The sequence below is a fragment of the Caretta caretta genome, chromosome 3 (genome assembly GCF_965140235.1).
Source record: "Caretta caretta isolate rCarCar2 chromosome 3, rCarCar1.hap1, whole genome shotgun sequence".
Classification (NCBI taxonomy): domain Eukaryota; kingdom Metazoa; phylum Chordata; order Testudines; family Cheloniidae; genus Caretta; species Caretta caretta.
Window position 1 is genome coordinate 65,680,872 of NC_134208.1, and position 20,080 is coordinate 65,700,951.

General features: G+C 39.3%; 1 protein-coding gene across 2 annotated transcripts in view; it reads right to left on the reverse strand.

The window, feature by feature from the left end:
• The window catches only part of ME1 (malic enzyme 1), a 348,457-nt gene extending 334,076 nt beyond the window's left edge, over nt 1–14,381 (reverse strand). The window contains exon 1 of one of the 2 annotated variants that reach the window (XM_048845114.2): nt 14,042–14,381. In XM_048845114.2, coding sequence (XP_048701071.2) covers nt 14,042–14,086 — 45 coding nt within the window. In that variant the 5' untranslated portion in view covers nt 14,087–14,381. The remainder of the gene's footprint in view (nt 1–14,041) is intronic. The other variant, XM_048845115.2, reaches the window with a different exon arrangement.
• Nucleotides 14,382–20,080: the final 5,699 nt, after the last annotated feature.

Below are 20,080 nucleotides of genomic sequence, written 5' to 3' on the forward strand. Positions count from 1 at the left end.
AGGTTAACAATTTTACCCTCTAGACCTTTTGCACACTGCTCAATTTCTCTTTCATATACTTTATCCAGCAATTTGCCTGCGACATCTGCTTTGTTGGGTGGACTGTATCCTGGCTTAATAACTGAACCATTTTTAATGAAGTGTGGGTTCTCAATCATATGGAAAGGAGAGTTTGTTCCATAAACAAACCGGGCAATTTTTCATCAATTACCTCTTTTTGCAATCTGCTGGTTCTTCTCACAAACTTATCTATGGTTGTTTCTGAATGATGGAGATTTTTTTTCTTTTTGCTACAGATGATATACTGTGGCTATGTGACATACATGATGTGACTGAAACACTATCCTTGGCAGATAACTCCGAAACTATAGAAAATGATGGTGATCTTCAAGGTGGATAGTCTTCAGAATCCTGTATGTTGAGGATGGATTCTCCTAAACAAAATAAGTCAATGCAGTTATTTAATTATTATTACCATACTCCTCATTTAGTATTACTCATTGCATTCACTGACACTCAGTACTACTTTAAAGATGAAATTGTAAAAGGAAGATCTTCCTATTTCAGCTATTTATTTTGTATCAAAACTGCATCTAAAATGATAGTACCATAGAGTAACAACTATATTTTTTGCTCAAACATGAGAATTCAAGAAGAGTCCAGAAGGAAGACAGGCAGTCCTTAAGAAAGAAGTATGAAATAAAAAAGTTTACCAACCTGAACATCCTGCATGTTCAGACACGTTCCTTTCATCATCTTCAACACAGCTTCCTCCTGAGAAGGAACACTTCTCATGATGTTGTTTTATTCAGATAACCAGGCCTTGCATTTCTTTGTTGCACTGTTTTGCATTTTGCATGCATGCCTGTCTTACCCACAGGTAGAGGAACTTCATTAAAATATTCAAACTGGGTCTCTTTTATGGCCTGCTGCCATTATAGTTTTTCCCTTCTAGTGAAAGAATGGTATGGTAGATCTCAAATCAATGAAGGCTACACTCAGAAAGACCTCAAGACTTCTGGAATATGCTGCTCAAACTGTTTCACCTTTGTCTCTACTGCCTGTCCCTCCCTTCTCACATTTATCTCCAGACTTCTTCTCCTTGTCCAGATCTATTCCACCCCCAACAATCTTCTATTCATTGAACTTTTTGAAACTTTGCACTTTTAGGGAAGTGAGGGTTTGACTCTGTGTACACAAATTTGCAGAGCGACAATAGGGCTGAAGTCTGTTATTTCTCACCTCAATATATAATTTATTTATTTAAAAACATTTTTGCTGTTAACAAGCGTCAAGATTCCTTCCCCACTCTGAACTCTAGGGTACAGATGTGGGGATCTGCATGAAAGACCCCCTAAGCTTATTCTTACCAGCTTAGGTTAAAAATTCCCCAAGGCACAGATTGATTTCTTTCCTTCGGAACCAGCTTAGGTTAAAACCTGATACGCTGCCACCACCAAGCGATTTAAACAAAGAACAGGGAAAGAGACCACTTGGAGATGTCTTCCCCCCGAATATCCCCCCAAGCCCTACACCCCATTTCCTGGGGAAGGCTTGATAATAATATCCTCACCAATTGGTACAGGTGAACACAGACCCAAACCCTTAGATCTTAAGAACAATGAAAAAATCAATCAGGTTCTTAAAAGAAGAATTTTATTTAAAGAAAAGGTAAAAGAATCACCTCTGTAAAATCAGGATGGTAAATACTTTACAGGGTAATCAGATTTAAAACATAGAGAATCCCTCTAGGCAAAACCTTATGTTACAAAAAGACACAAAAACAGGAAAACACATTCCCTCCAGCACAGCGAATTTACAAGCCAAAAACACAAAGAAAACCTAACGCATTTTCTAGCTAGATTACTTACTAACTTTACAGGAGTTGGAGAGCTTGCATCCTCAATCTGTTCCCGGCAAAGGTATCACACAGACAGACAAAAACCTTCTCTTCCCCCCTACCCCCCGATTTGAAAGTATCTTGTCCCCTCATTGATCATTTTGGGTCAGGTGCCAGTGAGGTTACCTTAGCTTCTGAACCCTTTACAGGTGAAAGAATTTTGCCTCTGGCCAGGAGGGATTTTATAGCACTGTAAACAGAAAGGTGGTTACCCTTCCCTTTATATTTATGACAACAAGCATGTTATCTCTGGAGACAAATCCACAGTTTGAGAACTGCAAAACTAAGCATCTCTGATGGTATCTTCTAGACTGAGCCCCATTGGGTAGATAGAAAGATTAACCTAAATATAATCTATATAGAAGCCCCTGGAACCCCATAAAATTGGGTCCCTAATCCATGAAGTATTGGAACTCATTTACAAAACTTTTCTGCAACATTACATGAATATATTGTTTCATACTATAGAATTAGAATTTATAATCCGTATTCCATGATGAGATATCTTAGTTTTAATTAAGATACATTCTAGCTCAATCTTTAGATAAAATTCTTTTTGAGGAAAATATCTATCTAACAAAAAATCCAATTTAAAGCAGAAAAACTGATTTAAATAAAAAAAATCCAATTTTTTAATTTTTTTTTAAAAAATCATTGATTTTTATCCACCCTGGACAATATACATATTAATACTTGGCAAAAACAATTATGTAGAATACCATCATATACTTAACTCATTATGAGAAAATACAATTTACAGCTACTAGGGAAAAAAGAGTCATCTGAAATAAATATGTCAGCGACACAAGATACTGCTGTTTACTAGGCTTGAAAATGATGCTGCTTAAGCCTGTTGCCATTTCCAGGAATGTCATCTTTATTAATTATTCACATTAAAGGAAAAAGCTGCTAGGATGCAGCTTCCTGCATTTGCAGATATAAGATATAGCATACAGATTGTTGTAACATATCTTGCTAATTTTACTGTGAAAACAATCCCACAGTGGGTAAAATTAGAAGACGGATTAAATGAGACACTACAGCAAAATGTTTTAGACAGAATTTTGGATTACCAAACAATGTAGAGAGACAAGGGGGTGCAGTAATATCTTTTATTGGACCAACTTCTGTTGGTGAAAGAGACCAGTTTTAGAGATACACCGAACTTTTTTCAAGTCTCAATGAAACAAAGTACATATTGTACTTGGAGCACATACAGTATTACAATTCCGTGGAATTTTAAAAGTTAGCTACATATTTAAGACAAGCCCATATGGTGATCTTCATGAGTATTGTTTCCAATTACAGTGCTTCCTTTATTTGATTAACTGTGCCTATTAAATTTCCACAATGATGAAAATTTTCAAACCCTAGTCCCTAAACCCATATTTAAGCATCTAAATAAATGTGATTTGATTTTCAGGCACTATTAACCTGCAGCCGACTGAACTGAAGATCTAGATATACATGGATTCCAGATTCTTCAAGAAATTCATTTACATTAATTTAAAGAAAAAAAGAGGAATAATAGATTATATGTAAAATTATGGTGAGAGTGAGAGGTTTGTCGTATGGTTCCAGAAACCTTTTTGTTTAAGGTAAATTCCTCTTTCCACAGTTGCTGGGACCATATGACAACCCTTTTCCTCTTGGCAAAGCAGTGTGGTTCTTGTATGGATACGGGAACTAATTCCAGAACTTGCCTTCAGAAGTAATGGCAACTAGAAAGGCCAGCAACAGACTTGTCTAGTTTGTCACTGTGATTACACTTGGCACCTGATACTCAAATGGAGGGTCCAAAGTGCTTGTCTACAAAATGCTGCTATGGCTGGTAGCCACACTTCCATGATGTTTGGTTACAGGACTCCAGCCAAACCCCCTGAAGAAACTCTAGCATAGCTAAGATCAACAGAACTTTTTGAGTATTATAATAGTTGTATCACAATAGCATCTAGAAGTCATTTGGCTAAGCACTACACAAAGAGGCAGTCCCTGCCCCAAGAGCTTTCTGTTTCCTCTCACACCAGAAATATAAATTCAACCAGATCAATAAATGGAAAAATTGTGGTTGAGTTCCATGTGGATACCACATTATACCACAAGTTAATGAAGAATCCACGGTGAACTACATGTCTCTTCCAATGCCTAGCTGTTAAACTGTAGGTGTTCCTGATCTGAATGAAAAACAGTCCCTACTTCAAGAGGTCTGATATTTTCTGTAGGAATGAAGTAGGATCTCTGGCTGCCTAGAAAGCCAAAAATGTCAAAAAAGCCAAAAAGACAGTGAAGGACTAGAAGGACCTCAACTCTCCTAATTTCTCTTTTCTTTGTCCTAACTATTTTTGGCAGCAGTTTTTCTTGGTCCAGGACATTATTTCTATTGCCACAGAGAAACTTTATCCTCTGGTTACTCCCTGGTTTGGAAGGGATATAAACTCTCGTGCCTCAGTCATAAGCCAACCTCTAACAGGAGGTATTAGAGGAAGTCTCCTCCAAGTACCATAATTGCTCGCTACATGGTTTTTTTAAACCTTCTTTCCAATGCAGCTGGTACTGACACTTATCAGACAGGATATTGGATTCAAAGGACCACTGATCTGATCCCATATGGCCATATTTGTGAGGGATTTCTTTGTTTAAGTCACACCCTGACAGAGATGTCAAAATGAACTAAAAGGATGCGTAATATGAGTTTTTTGTAATTTATCTTCCGAGGATGCTTGCTTCCACAGCAAGTATATAAGTATATATAGAGTGAAAACTGGATTGGCTTTCAGTGTGTTTGTACATACCTGCCCACAAACGGTCATTCAGATGTGATCTGAGACTGTCACCTAATTTTGCATTGTATGGAGTGCATGGTTCAATGCCCTGAGAAGGCATTTCTGCAGGTGCATTTTCAGAAACCCTCTGTAGCCAATTAGTTCATTTTATCGTTTAAATGTGTTATTGCTCTGATGAACTCAAAGGCTATTTCATAGACAATCAAGGTGTGCTGAATAGATATAAGTAGACTAGGTGTATAAGGCTGACAAGTATTTAGGAGTGCCAAGTATATATTAGGTATTTAAGTATATACATGTGTTGCATTTGCTGCATACTTCTGAGTTAGAAGACCATCGGTTCATACCCAGTGAAGACAATGCCTTATCAACGCACACTGGATTACCTTTGTCCACATGCTTGTTGACCCCCTCAAAGAATTCTAATAGATTGGTAAGGCATGATTTCACTTTACAAAAGCCATTTTGACTGGTCCCCAACATATCGTTTTTATCTCCAAGTCTGTTAATTTTGTTCTTTACTATAGTTTCAACCAATTTACATGGTAGTGAAGTTACGCTTATTGGTTTGTAATTGCCAGGTTCACCTTTGAAGTCTTTTTAAAAATAGGTTTTAAGTTAGCTATCTTCCAGTCATCTCATGCAGAGGCGGATTTAAGTGATAGGTTACATACCAGAGTTAGTAGTTCTACAGTTTCATATCTGAGTTCCTTCAGAACTCTTGGGAAAACACCATCTGATCCTGATGACTTATTACTATTTAAATTATCAATTTGCTACAAAACCTCCACTATTAACACCTCAATCTGGGACAGTTCCTCAGATTTCTCACCTAAAAAGAATAACTCGGATGTGGGGATTCCTCACATCCTCTGCAATGAAGACCAATGCAAAGAACTCATTTAGCTTTTCTGCAATGGTCTTGTCTTCCTTGAGTGCTCCTTTAGCACTTCAGGTTTCAGAGTAACAGCCGTTGTTAGTCTGTATTCGCAAAAAGAAAAGGAGTACTTGTGGCACCTTAGAGACTAACCAATTTATTTGAGCATGAGCTTTCGTGAGCTACAGCTCACTTCATCGGATGCATACCGTGGAAACTGCAGCAGACTTTATATACACACAGAGACCATGAAACAATACCTCCTCCCACCCCACTGTCCTGCTGGTAATAGCTTAGCTTAGGACAGTGGGGTGGGAGGAGGTATTGTTTCATGGTCTCTGTGTGTATATAATGTCTTCTGCAGTTTCCACGGTATGCATCCGATGAAGTGAGCTGTACCTCACGAAAGCTCATGCTCAAATAAATTGGTTAGTCTCTAAGGTGCCACAAGTACTCCTTTTCTTTTAGCACTTCAATGATCCAGTGGATCCACTGGCCATTTGACCGCCTTCTTGCTTCTGATGTACTTAAAAAATTTTGCTATTAGTTCTTGTATCCTTAGATAGTTGCTCTTCAAATTCTTTCTTGGCCTGCCTTATTATATTTTTACACTTTACTTGCCAGATTTTATGTGCCTTTCTATTTTTCTTCCTAGAATCTCAATTCCAATTTTTAAAGTATATCTATTTGTCTCTAACTGCTTCTTTTACTCTGTTGTTTAACCATGGTAGCATTTTTCTGGTCACCTTATGGGTTTGTTGTTGGGTTTTTTTTAAGTATACATATAGTGTGAGCCTTTCTTACGGTGTTTTTAAATAGTCTCCAGGCAGTTTACAGGCATTTCCCCTTTGTGACTGTCCCTTTTAAATTCCATTTAACCATCTTCCTCATTTTTGCGTATTTCTCCTTTTTGAAGTTAAATGCTACTGTGGTGGGTTTATTTGGTATTTTCCACCTACAAGTTGTTAAATTTAATTACATCATGTTTGCTATCACCAAGCAGTTCAGCTATATTCACCTCTTAGACCAGATCCTGTGCTTCACTTAGGATTAAACCAAGAATTGCCTCTAAAGGTGACGTTAAAATAAATTTAAAATAACTAATACAAATGTGGTCTCTGTACAAATTCATAAATGTAATAGTCTTTGACACATGTTCAGAAAATACTGAATCTGAATAATGATTAATATCTCTGGGACTGAATTTACCACTCTTACTTACCTGCATACTCCACAAACAGTTTAACTGATTTCAATGTACTCAAGTATCTTTTGGCGTATAGGCCTATACAGGAGCATAAGGGGAAGTAAGAACCCCCCACTACCACATCAAAGGCCACTACATGGACTACCCAAACCTTGCAGTGGGATGCATGGGAGTGGACTGGTGCTATGCACCAACTCCTCAGCTCCTTTAAAGCAGATGGTCAGGAAGTGAGTAAGGAGAGAAAGGGTTGGTCGGAGCCAACACTGCACATCGAGCACTGCTAAACCAGCAAAGAAGGTGCTATAATTTGCTGTGGCAAATTACTACTACCACCACATCTACTCCAACTCCTTCCCTGACCCCACCTTCTTCTTCCAGAGAGAAAGAACAGGAAGGGAGGAAACCGTGCATCTCAACTGCAAAATTTCTTCCATGTACTGCCCCTGGTGTAATGTAACCAAGCACCAGCCCATACAAGGTTTGTGCCAAACCTACAATCTAGTCCAACAGGGCTACTCAGCGCAAATAAGAGTGACACAATCAGGCTCAATACAGAGTGAAAAAAGAAGTGAAATAGAATTTGTTTAAATGACTTAATATGTGCCTTCTGCAGAATCTAAGAAGAACTAATTTCCTTAGCAAACCTTTTCTTTATTTATTGTCAGAGTTGTCAGCATTAGTAATAGCCATCTTTAAAATAAGGTGAGGCAAAAGACAACTAGTCAAAATGCCAGGATACCATCTCAAAGTGTTTATAAATCAGATATTACAGAAAAGTAAAAGCAAGTCCATGTTTCTCCATGACATTTTAATACTGTCAATGTATGCGGCAATTTCTGTACAAGTTTACCAATGCCTTTCAAGTAGTGGTAATGAACATATCCTATCATTGATTGCATACCTCTAATTGCCAACATCAGTTTCCTCTCTGATTTAACAAAAAACGTATTTCTCAAATAATTATTTTTATTCCTACTATTTAAAGGGGAAAAGCACATAATTAACTGAAAGCTTTTTATTAACAGAATTTATTTCATGGCAGAACAGCATTGCTTTAAAGTTCACAGTTTCTGGGGAGAATTCGCAATATCTATTAATTTTTAATTACTAGTCTTTATTTCTTCTGGCCACTGATACATTGTTTGCCTCACAATTGCCATAGTTTCTCTCCTTTATTTTGTTTTCTCTAAATTTATAGTGTATTACTGTAGATTATAAATAAAAAATAGAACTATAAGAGTAAAAATTAGATTAAAAATAATTGTACTTTTTTCAAAAGCACTGTTTTTCTTAGTGACAGGAAGTCTGTTCCTATTTCTGTGATCCAGGCATCCTCACTCTTCCCCTTCAAACCCTTTCTTTGCTTTGCTTTTCCCTGCTGACCTCCACTCCTATGATATCTGCTCTTCTCTTGCCCTACCTCAGTCTATAGTTAAGAAAATCAGAACTTGTATCATTCACTGACAGTATGACTCAACCTGTTTCTATATCTTCATCCTCATGATTCATTTCACCATCCCCACTTTTGTCTAAGTTAGACCCCAATACTATATCAGAATCTGTTAACGTGTCTATTCACAGTCCCACTGAAGTCAATAGGATTCTACACTGTTCAGGGATACAAGCTGGTAGATTCCAAAGCAACACTTAGGCCACAGAAATTCCCTGAAGCAGGAATTATATCTTTTTGCTAACCTATCAGGAGGCACTGGGCAAAGTTATAATTCTATTTAAGTATTTAATACCAAGAGGATCTATACATTAAAGTGTACAAGAATACTACTAACTGGAGAACATATATAAATGAACCTATAATACTGTACCTGTTCATGATTATGGTGCAATACAACTTAAAATGAAAATAAAATTTTTTAGAAAGACACAGCAACTCCAAAAAAATCACTTATCTTATATATTTTACATACACCAAAGACTGCACACGCAAGACACCTATCAGTCTTTCAAAAGTAACTTATTAAAATCTGAATTCTAGGTATGTTTTTGTTTCTTATTTAAAACCCCTTTTGTATAGCATTCATGATATATTTTAAACCAATTTTCAATGCAACATATGGAAAGAATCATGCATTGCAAGATTTTAAAAAAAAAAAGAAATTGGGATACCAATCTTAACATTGCCAAGAGTTGACAATGTTTTTGTTACTCAAGTAAAACAAAAGATGCAGAAGAATTTACTATCAGAGAAACAGAGCACTTTTCACTAGAGTGTTTTGAAACTGAAAGGAGTTAGGTCAAGGTTTTTTGTTATTGGGAACTACTCATTCCATGTATTCCCTCCCACACAAACACACACTTCCTTCCACAACTTAGTGGCCTTCCAGACTTTCCAGTCAACTTTATGATTTCCATTTGGTCTTCGCTGGACCACATTGATTTCCACACCTCTCCTGAGTGCAACTGGTGAATTAGCTGCGGTTGTACCAGCTTGGTGCCCTGGACGAAAGATGCAATGGAGTCTGAAGTGTATCACATTACATTACAGTTTGGAGAACTTCAGGATTTAAATGCTGAAGGCTTCAGGGCTTAAAACAAGTCAGTGTTCAATACTAGGGTTCCACACACAGAGAAAAGATCATTTTTAAACATCACGTTCACCTTTAAGAGTAGTAGGGCAGTGCTAAAGAAAGCTGCTAAGAAAACAATGAGGTAACAGACTGTACATTTGTTTTTGCATGAAGAAAGCATCCACCAATCTAAAGAACGTTGTTGTGTAGACTTCTATGTAATAGGAGATTCTGTTTTCTCTTGGCATACCTCACTCAATACGCTGGGAAGCACTCTACAGAGTACATATTCCGAAGCCCAATAATATAGAGTATAGAGATTATTATATTCTTATACAGATAATTTACTTTGTTTTAGTGAAGATTATTTTTTCTGGATTCATACATGTCCTACTCTTATACGAAAACCTATGTACAGTTAAAACAAAATGTAGTCTATCACATATGGGAACATACACCAACACATAGGCCACTGCTGGGACACAAAAGCACCTATTGATTTTTAAATCAAAATAACGAAAGACAAGAGCTGACAAAATATATCCACTGCATAATGTTTCATAAACAGATGGATTTATGGCTATGTACTATGACTGCTCTAACTGTACATTTTTCATCATAAGAAACCCTATTCTTTTCTGCCCAAGACGTGAACAAGGATCTCTTGGGGAAGCTTCTTGGTCGCATTTGCTGAGTTATTGGCTTTAGGATTGTTAAAATGTAGACTTCAACCAAGGGCATACTTTGAAGTTTTTTAAGATTTTTTTTTCCACATTGAAAAAAAATGCAGTGTATTTTCTCCAGGTCTGGATTATGACGACACACTACCCTGTACTATGCAATTAATAATATAATAACTAGATTGTGCAAGAAAATGCTCTCTCCACTGCCTGAGGTGTAGAAGGAAAAAAAGAAAGTACAATACTTGGGTTCAACTGAAATGAAGAAGTCTTGAATAAAAATGTAAGAGGTGAATTCTTAGGGAATTATATCTACAGCCCTATTTTCAATCTGTGAGTGGAAAAATCTTTGTACTGACCAAAGACTTGTCTTGTGTTTTAGACCATTAACAAAACATTTTTCAAATACATTTGTAAATGCTAGAGACCCAAGAAATCTCTTACTTTATTATTAACTCACAGGATGTCCACAAATTTGGAGATTCATCTTTTAATCTCCCAGCAGTTAAATTCGATCTGTTTAGATCTTATGAACAGAATTGTTATGCGTATTTTCTTGTAAATTGGAATCCTAAAACTGTGCTTAATCACTAGCTCCCAAAATCAGAAATATTTGAGGTTTAGTGGTCAGTATGGAGATTTTGAATAATTTTTTCTCATTTTTCTTTTTATTTTCTTGACCATTTATATCATAAGTGGAAAAAAAAGAGGTGCACATCCAAGGTCTTCACATTATTGAGAAGATATCCATCTGCCAGGCTTACTGGTTGAGAGAAGCCCACATCAGAATACCCCATAGCCCAGCACATAGGGAACTCACTAGGTAGGAAGTTCCTGTTCAAATCCTTTGTCCTCATCAGGGAAAGGAGAGAATTGAACTGGCTCTCTCACATCCTGGGTGAGTACCCTAACACTGGGTTACTAGCAATAAGAGAATCCTCCTTTTTCCCTTCCCCTTCCCGTGACCTGTTTTGTGTGACATTAGGCATGCTCTCAGCACACTTAGCAGATTGGACCCCCCAGGCAAGACAGGCGCTGTTCCACGTATCTACCCCCAGTTTGTGGACTGTGCTGGGGCTTGGGCATCAGATAGGCGTCCAAATGCCTAGAGCAAGACTGCAATGCACTGCACATGCCCAAAGGTGGAAATACAAGCACCTCGGGAATATTTACTGAGGATATTTAGGCGCTGAGGGAGTTTAAAAGCCTACAGGGTTAGCTGGCAGCCAAACGGAGCATATGTGGATCAGAGCAGTGCCTAAATCTCAGACATAGGCACCTAAAACTGGAGTTTAGGCACTTAAGTCTCTTTTGTGGATCTGGGCCATGGTGACCAGAAACAATCCATTCAAATCACTAATTACAAATAATATTTCCTTTGTTTAATAAATCAGTTTTAAATGCAAAGTGTGTTTTGAAAAACTTAGTTTTATTTAACTTAAATGTGGAAAAAAACTAACTAATAAAGAACAATTTTAAAATGCTTTTTGTGCGTTTTTAAGTCCAATTTCCATCCAAATGCAGCTTGATACAAATCGGAAGTAAAAAATTGATCTAGTAAATAAGAGTCATTCATAACTTTCTAACAAAATATAAAAATTAAGAATCTGAATGAATAGAGGGTAAACTACATAATATTTATATAAATGGATATAGCTAGCTATATTGTATACTTCTGTTTCGCAAAAAGTATCAAACTTAATGTAAAGACTACTAGTTAATTTCAGACCTCACGGAGGGCCCCTTGGTTTGCAGGAAAAGTTCCTGCATATGTTCCTTTGTATTTTAGAACCATTATTTTTTTATTATTATTATTTAAAGTTCAACTTTGTACTATTGGCTGTCTGTTAAATAGTCCTCCCGATAGGAGTTGGTAGTCTCAGTCCATTGTGTCTTTTGCAGACACAATTACATAATAAACCATCACCACAACTGGCAACATTTTTGACAGTGTCCTACAAATTCTCCATTTGCTCTTCTCCCCTCCACTAATAATCATCTATATAGCCACATAGGTTGTAGAATCCCCTCCCATAGGAGAGTCTTTTTCTCAGTCTTGCCTGTCCCAGTAGTCAGGAAGCAGGTTGAGGGGTTCTTGTCCAGACCCAGGAATAGGATTCTATGAGACACTATCTCACTAACATAGAGGCAGCAGATTGCAATTGGACAGAAGCAGCTCAAGTAAAGTTTGTATTAACTGGGTTGGTGCAGCAGGTGTCTAGTAAAATTTTACTACTAATCTGAAAATGTTATTGCACTTGTATAACACAAATCTTCATTCACAGTAAAGGTTTCAGAGTAACAGCCGTGTTAGTCTGTATTCGCAAAAAGAAAAGGAGTACTTGTGGCACCTTAGAGACTAACCAATTTATTTGAGCATGAGCTTTCAAGAGCTACAGCTCACGAAAGCTCATTCTCAAATAAATTGGTTAGTCTCTAAGGTGCCACAAGTACTCCTTTTCTATTCACAGTAAAGAGTCTCAGCCAGAAAACCCAATAGAAATCTTCCTGCCTAGCACTGAAAAGCCAAAGAGGTGCTCTTCATTCAGGGTTGGGTGAAGTTGGGGAGCAGAAAAGGGATGGGATTATTTTGCCTAAAAGTGGCCTTTACCAGAGGCATTTTAGCGTTCACACTAATTATGGCATTCTTAAATTGAGGGGGTTTGTTTGTCTTGGTTATTCAGATTTTTTACATGAACGCTGTTACTCTATTTCATTTGGGGAACATCTGAAGTCCTTTATCATCACTCTTTGGATTGTTTTGTTTGTTTAATCACCTTTCATTTCAGATGATCCCAAGATACCTCACTCAAGCCTCTGTAGATGTAGATTCAAAACAGAAAATATGTGGAATCTTTGTATCCAAGATCGACCAACACTAAAAAAAGGACTATTCATCTAACTAACAAGGATTTTTACTGATAAGTCAATTCATGCAATGAAACTAGAGAAACATTAGTTTATATCAATCTATCCCCACTTTGCCATATGACTATATAACTTTATGCGTTTTAACACAAACCCTCATTAAAAGTCATTGCAAAACTAAAATAAATAATATCACAACTCGCCAAAAGGATACAATCCCATGCAGTATTCTGAAGACCTAATCTAGACTTGATACAAGAGACTTAATTTATCACATCTACCTCTGACAACTACTCTGAGTTTTGTCCCCTTTACACTTTAGCAACAACTGTACCGCTTGTAATGCCAATAAAGTACTTTTTATTTGAATTGTGCTATTGTACGTGCTTATTAGAACAAATACATTCACAAAATGAAAAGCAAAAAATGAGAAACAATGTGCTCAAATGAAAGTTAAATATCTTTTTCCTTGTCATCTACCAAAGGTCAAAACCTACTTCAGCATTTGATGGGGGTAAGCAAGAGGACCAGTATGCAATTGTGATAGGTGGCAGGGGCACTTATATTTCCTCATGGACATCTCCTGAACCAACCCTGGGAGCAGAGCCAGAGTGCTAGTAAAATAAATATGTTGGAATAGAGAATTTGTATGGAAACGTATCAGTATTTGAACTTTCTACCAACATCAACTTTCTACCATATGGTTGCTTCCTACCCTGTCTGCCAAAAAATATGTCTGCTCTGCTTGATGGCAATACTATTATGTAGCAATAGCCTCATTTGCCCAAGGAGCAAGCCGAGGCACTGGGAGGCGAAGTGGCTTGCCCAGGTTCGTAAAGGGACAGGGGGCACCGCAGGGAGCTGAGCCTATATTAAGAGTCTCCTGGGCTGCAGTGGCGTTATCTACGGCAGAGGAAGCGTCAGCTGATCCGCAGGAACTTGGAAGTATCAGAGTTTGCTGCCAAGTGCTGAGTCTACAGGACAAGCGCCGCTGCCCCCACCCTGCCGGCCTCCAAGGAGGCCGGTGCCCGCCCCCACGGCAGCGAGGACCCGGGCTGGCGGCTGGGCCCCCGGGAATGCCCCCCCCGTTACGCGCCCAGAGCCGGGGGCGGCGGGGACTAACCAACCCCACCCCCCTCCGCGGCCTTTCCTCAGCGGCGGCCCGCCAGGCCCAGGCGCGCCCGCCCACCTGCCCCGGTACCTTGTTGAGATGCGGGTTGCGGGTCACCTCGTAGCCCCGCTTCATGGTGAGCTCCGCGGGCTGCGCCGGGCGCTGCTGTCGCCGCTGCCGAGGCGAGGGTCCGCCGGGAGGATACCGCGGGGGCGGGGAGGAGGAAGCGCCCGTGACACGCCGCCTCCAAGCCGGGGTCACCGGGGCACAAGCGCCGCTGAGTCAGCCGAGGAGCCGCTCGGAGACAGGAGCGGCGGGGGGCGGGTCCCCGCGCGACGGCGCCGACTGGAGGGAAGCGGCGGCGGGGGCGGGGGGGGTTGAGAGACGGGGTGTGGGTGCAGGCCGTGGATCGGGGGAAGAGTTGGCTGGTGATGGAGGTTCTGAGGGAGTCTGGGAGTGATGGGGGGGGGGGTGTCTGAGGGAACTTGGATGGAGGGGTGTTTGGGAGAGGGACTGGTCATGTGATGGTGGGGGGGATGAGGCGTGTGTCCTGAGGGAGAGGGGCTGGCCATGGGATGGAGGGGATGTGGAGTGGGGGGAATGAGGGGTGTATGCTTGGGAGGCTGGGACTGGCCATATGATTGAGGGATTAGGGGTGGGGGAATGTATGCTTGGGAGGAGGGCTTGGCCATGTGATGGGTGGAGAGGGGGGATGAGAGGTGTATATGCTGTAGGGGAAGGGATTTGGAGGTGTGGTAGGGGTTCAGGAAGAAGTGAAGACTTGAGGGACAAGGGAATAGGCACAATATGGGCAGGGAAGTATACTCTTGCATCCTCCTACAAGAGCTTTAGTGTGCCATCCCTCATTTCTTGATGTTCTGTGGGCTTCTCCTGAAATATTACTTGGGAGACTTCCAGTTACAAGTCTAATTTTGTTTTCTTCAGTGATATGCTTCATATCAGATTAATGTCATTATGTCACATTATGAAAGTGTCATTTTTAGGTAAATCAAATGATTTAATCTTTTATTTTTCATCTAAAGTCTGAGCTCATTTTTAAAACAGAAGAGTTTAATGGAATTACAATTTAATTTCTATACTTTTTGTCAAAGATAGAAAAACTTGTATTGACACGATTTCATTAAAGTGTTGCACATGGTTTCTATAAAATTTCACTGAGTTTATGCCAAAAGTCACTGAAACCAGCACCATTATGCAATCCTAAGACTACCCACGCAGAATTCTGGAGCCTCACCTTGCCAAAAACCTATGGTGACTCATCTTGCTCACCTCATTGTGAAACACCTGTTCATTTGGAATCACATTTGGGAACCTATTTTCTTTTCTGCATATTTTACCAGGCTTGAAAAAAAATTAGCTACCAGTCCCTTCAGCACAAATATATATGTTACTCCTATCGCACCTCTCCAGAAAATTGTAACTGATTCTTGTCCTTCGTGCCCACACTTTTCTTTTAATTAACATGAATGAACAAGAAAATCTCAAGTATTTTAAGGTAAATATGTGCCTGAATCTTGGGAATGGCTCTGCTTTCAGGGACAGCCCTGGTGGCTACTTTTTTTTTTTTTTAACACATTAAAGAGTGAAGAAGCCAGCTGAGCTACTAAAACTGAAAGCATGCTGGATGACCACATATGTACCTCAGGGACAATCTCCTGAGGTATTACATAATAATAGTATAATCATGACAACCCCAGGAGCATTTCAGTATAGGTAGCCCTTCCAGCATGCCTAGCTTTTGTCTTCACTAGAACGGTGGTTGAGTTTAGGTCAAACTTCGCAAATATGTGCTACCTAAGCTTGGCCTAAACTTGACCACTTTTCTTCGTCAAGACAAAGTCAGATCCATGTAAAGTCCAACATTCTGAACACAGCAGGGATAAACTGTTCTCTGCAGGTAAAATATTCACAGAGGAAGAGATTAAGGTGTGATTCGGTTGGAAATGCTCTATTTAGTTGTATGCAGTGTTGTTGCAATCTGCTTCTGTGGTGGAGTGTTCTTGACATGCTCAGAATCACCTTCACAAAAGAAAGACACCACCCAAGAAGTAGATCACATGATGGAATAGATCACCCATATACCAAGACCCTGCTTCAGAACAGAAATACAACTCTCTCCCCAACTGTCCTGTATGAACTTACCTGAGAGGTCCAATCCAGTAGGCAGCCTCTGAGCACACCTACCAAACTGGGTCCTGCACATGAGTTAGGTGGCCAAATACCTATCTTCCAGTATGGAAGTACAGTATCTTTTGTTGTTGGAGATTGTTAGTACTTCTTTGAGAGGACATGATGTTGATTTCTTTAAAGGACGTGTGTGTTCAACCTCTGTTCAAAAAGCAATCTTTTAACAATAATAGTCTCTCCAGTTCTCAATCAGTATCTAATCTTCTATTCTTGATGAAGGTTATGAAAAAGTTGTGGTGAGGCAACTTTGAGTATTGCCAAGGATTTCTTACTTCTCAGCCTTGTTTCTACAAATGATTATACTTATCTCAATGCACTAAACTAACTAAAAATACTCCTAGAATACTCAGGGAGCTTCTTGGAGTACTCAAGGAACTGACTGACGCGTTATCTGAGCCATTATCCATTATCTTCAAAAACTCATGGACGACAAGAGAGATTCTAGAGGACTGAAAGAGGGCAAATATAGTGCCAATCTCTAAAAAGGGGAATAAGGACAATGCGGGGAATTACAAACCAGTCAGCTTAACTTCAGTACCCGGAAAGATAATGGAGCAATCAATCAAGTGTTGCAAGGTAGGTACACCCCCTCACAGAGTGTCGGGTCACTTGTGGTCAAAAGAAAGGGAAGAGGCTGTACGCACCTGGTTAGGTCCTATGCTGACGACCCTTACTATAAAACATGGTAGTACAGCCTAGTGGCTGGAGTTAATAGAGTGGCCCTTCCACTCAGGGCAGCATGGCCCAATGGCTGGAGTCAGTAAAGTCACACCCCTCTGTGGGATGGTGTGGCCAATTGGCCCATTGGGGAAGTGGGGCACCACTCAGGGGTGGGTGGCACCCAGCATAGGGGGACTCGGGCCCTCCCTGCTCTTCTGAGCTCCAGCCCAGGGTCCTGGGAGTTGCAGGATTACTTGCTACCGAGTCAGCAGGGATCCTCCCAAAACACACTGACTGGTTCCCCGTTTCACCCAGTGGAGCAAAGTCTAAGTCCTCTGGGCTGCTTCCTACCCTGTCTTCGCCAGCAATGGTCCACAGTTCCCCTGGGACTCTGGGGTCCTCAAGCAGTGTAGCTCCTGACAGCGCAGCCTCCTCTATGGGTTCATCCAGCAGCCTGGAATCCATCTGGGGCTCTGCATGCCTTGGCTCTGCAGTCAGGGCCTATAGCAGCTCCCTGGAGATAGCCTGCATCCTTTTCCTTCAGCAGCCTGACCACATCAGCCACACCATCAGAGGCTCATTCACCTGCACATCTACCAATGTGATATATGCCATCATGTGCCAGGAATGCCCCTCTGCCCTGTACATTGGACAAACCGGACAATCTCTACACAAAAGAATAAATGACACAAATCTGACATCAAGAATTATAACATTCAAAAACCAGTAGGAGAACACCTCAGTCTCCATGGACATTCAATAACAGACTTAAAAGTAGCAAGTCTTCAACAAAAAAACTTCAAAAACAGACTCCAATGAGAAACTGCAGAATTGGAATTAATTTGTAAACTGGACACCATCAAATTACGCCTGAATAAAGACTGGGAGTGGCTCACTACAAAAACTAATTTCCCCCTGCTGATACTTACACCTTCTTGTCAACTGTTTGATATGGGCCACCTTGATTACATTGGCCTAATTAGCACTAAAAAAGTGATTTCCACCCCTTCTTGTCAACTGTTAAGAATAGCCTACTTCCACCTTAATTGAACTGGCTCGTTAGCACTGATACCCCCCCACACACTTGATAAGGCAACTCCCATCTTTTCATATGCTGTGTATTTATATCTCCCTACTGTATTTTCCACTCCATGCATCTAATGAAGTGGGTTTTAGCCCACAAAAGTTTATGCCCAAATAAATTTGTTAGTCTCTAAGGTGCCACAAGAACTCCTTGTTGTTTTTGCTGACACAGACTAACACAGCTACCACTCTGAAACTTATAAAGTTTGTGGATGATACCAAGCTGCAAGTGTTTTGGAGGATAGGATTAAAATTCAAAATTATCTGGACAAACTGGAGAAATGGTCTGAAGTAAATAGGATGAAATCAATAAGGACAAATGCAAAGTATTCCATTTAGAAAGGAACAATTAGTCACACACATACAAAAAGAGAAATGATTGCCTAGGAAGTAGTACCACGGAAAGGGATCTGGAGGTTACAGTGGATCACAAGCTAAACATGAGTCAACACTGTAACAGTGTTGCAATAAAAGCAAATATCATTCTGGGATGTATTAGAAGCAGTGTTGTAAGCAAGACACAAGAAGTAATTCTTCTTCTCTACTCTGCACTGATTAGGCAGCTGGCGTACTGTGTCTAGTTTTGGGTGTCATGTTTCAGGAAAGATGTGGACAAATTAGAGAAAGTCCAGGGAAAAGCAACAAACATGACCTATGAGGAATGATTGAAAAAATTGAGTTTGTTTCGTCTGGAGAAGAGAAGACTGAGGAGGGGACAGGATTGTTTTCAAGTACATTGTTACAAGGAGGAGGGTGAAAAAATGTTCTTGTTAAACTCTGAGGATAAGACAAGAAACAGTGGGCTTAAAGCTTAAAGCTTTATAACTGTCAGGGTAGTTAAACACTGGAACAAACTGCATAGGGAGGTTTTGGAATTTTTGTCATTGGAGGTTTTTAAGGACAGGTTAGACAAACACGTGTCAGGAACGGTCTAGTTATTGCTTAATCCTGCTTTTTGTGCAGGGGACTGGACTAGATCTATTGAGGTCCTTTCCAGTCCTACACGTCTATGATTCTATAATACTGCTAATTTAAAATAAATTTGAAATAGTTTAAATAATAAATTTAAAATAGAATGAAATAGTTGTTTAGTTCCTCTGAAGAGACAAGCTCTGTCAACATAATGGTTTGTTGAATTAATTCTAATTTGATTCTCTTTTGAACTGTTTTTAGCAATTCCTATAAATAGCACAAAATAGTAAACCTCAACAATTGTATCTATATGAGACCAATATTTGAAAAGAAAAATACATTGGTTGAAGAGAATAAAACATGATAGTTACAATAATGTAAATAAGGTATTTCCTACCTGGTCCAAATTATTTTTGAATATGAATATGGCTCCACTTTTGTGAACTACTGGCATATTTCCAAAAACACACTCAATTTAATGCATAGTGGGCTCCTTACAATTTCAAATATTGCTGACAGGAGATACAATAGATAGTTTTCCTTTTCTGATTAGCTGTGGCAGCTAATGTAAACCTATTCTCAAATAGTTTTCATGTGGAAAATTTCTGATATTTATACCAAAGATTTCTTATACTCTTGTGTAATAAAGTATGGTTCTTTCCTGCATTCCAGAATTTAATTAATTAATTCAGAACTTTCTCTATTAGTAATACCTTTTCCATGTTACAGTTTCTACAATAAGCTTCTTACAGAAACACAAAAAACTCTGTCTAAAATGTTAAAAAGACATTGTCAGATCAAATCTGGCTGAAATTTGTTTTGTTATAAATTAATTTTAAAAATGTAAAATTAGTAGAAATGATTTAATGATTTTTTAAGGTACAATGGAAACATTTTTTTAAAGATATTCTTACAAATAAATATTTCACCCTAATGTTTGTATGCCAAACACTGCAGCATTGGGCTAATGCTTGATAATGTTAAAGTGAATTGATTTGAAACAGAAGTATAAATAACTGGTCTATTTTTAATTTTCCAAGCTGAGAGATGAGCAAAAATTAAACATAATAAATAGTAAAGGAGTACTTGTGGCACCTTAGAGACTAACCAATTTATTTGCGCATGAGCTTTCGTGAGCTACAGCTCACTTAAGTGAGCTGTAGCTCACGAAAGCTCATGCGCAAATAAATTGGTTAGTCTCTAAGGTGCCACAAGTACTCCTTTTCTTTTTGCGAATACAGACTAACACGGCTGTTACTCTGAAAC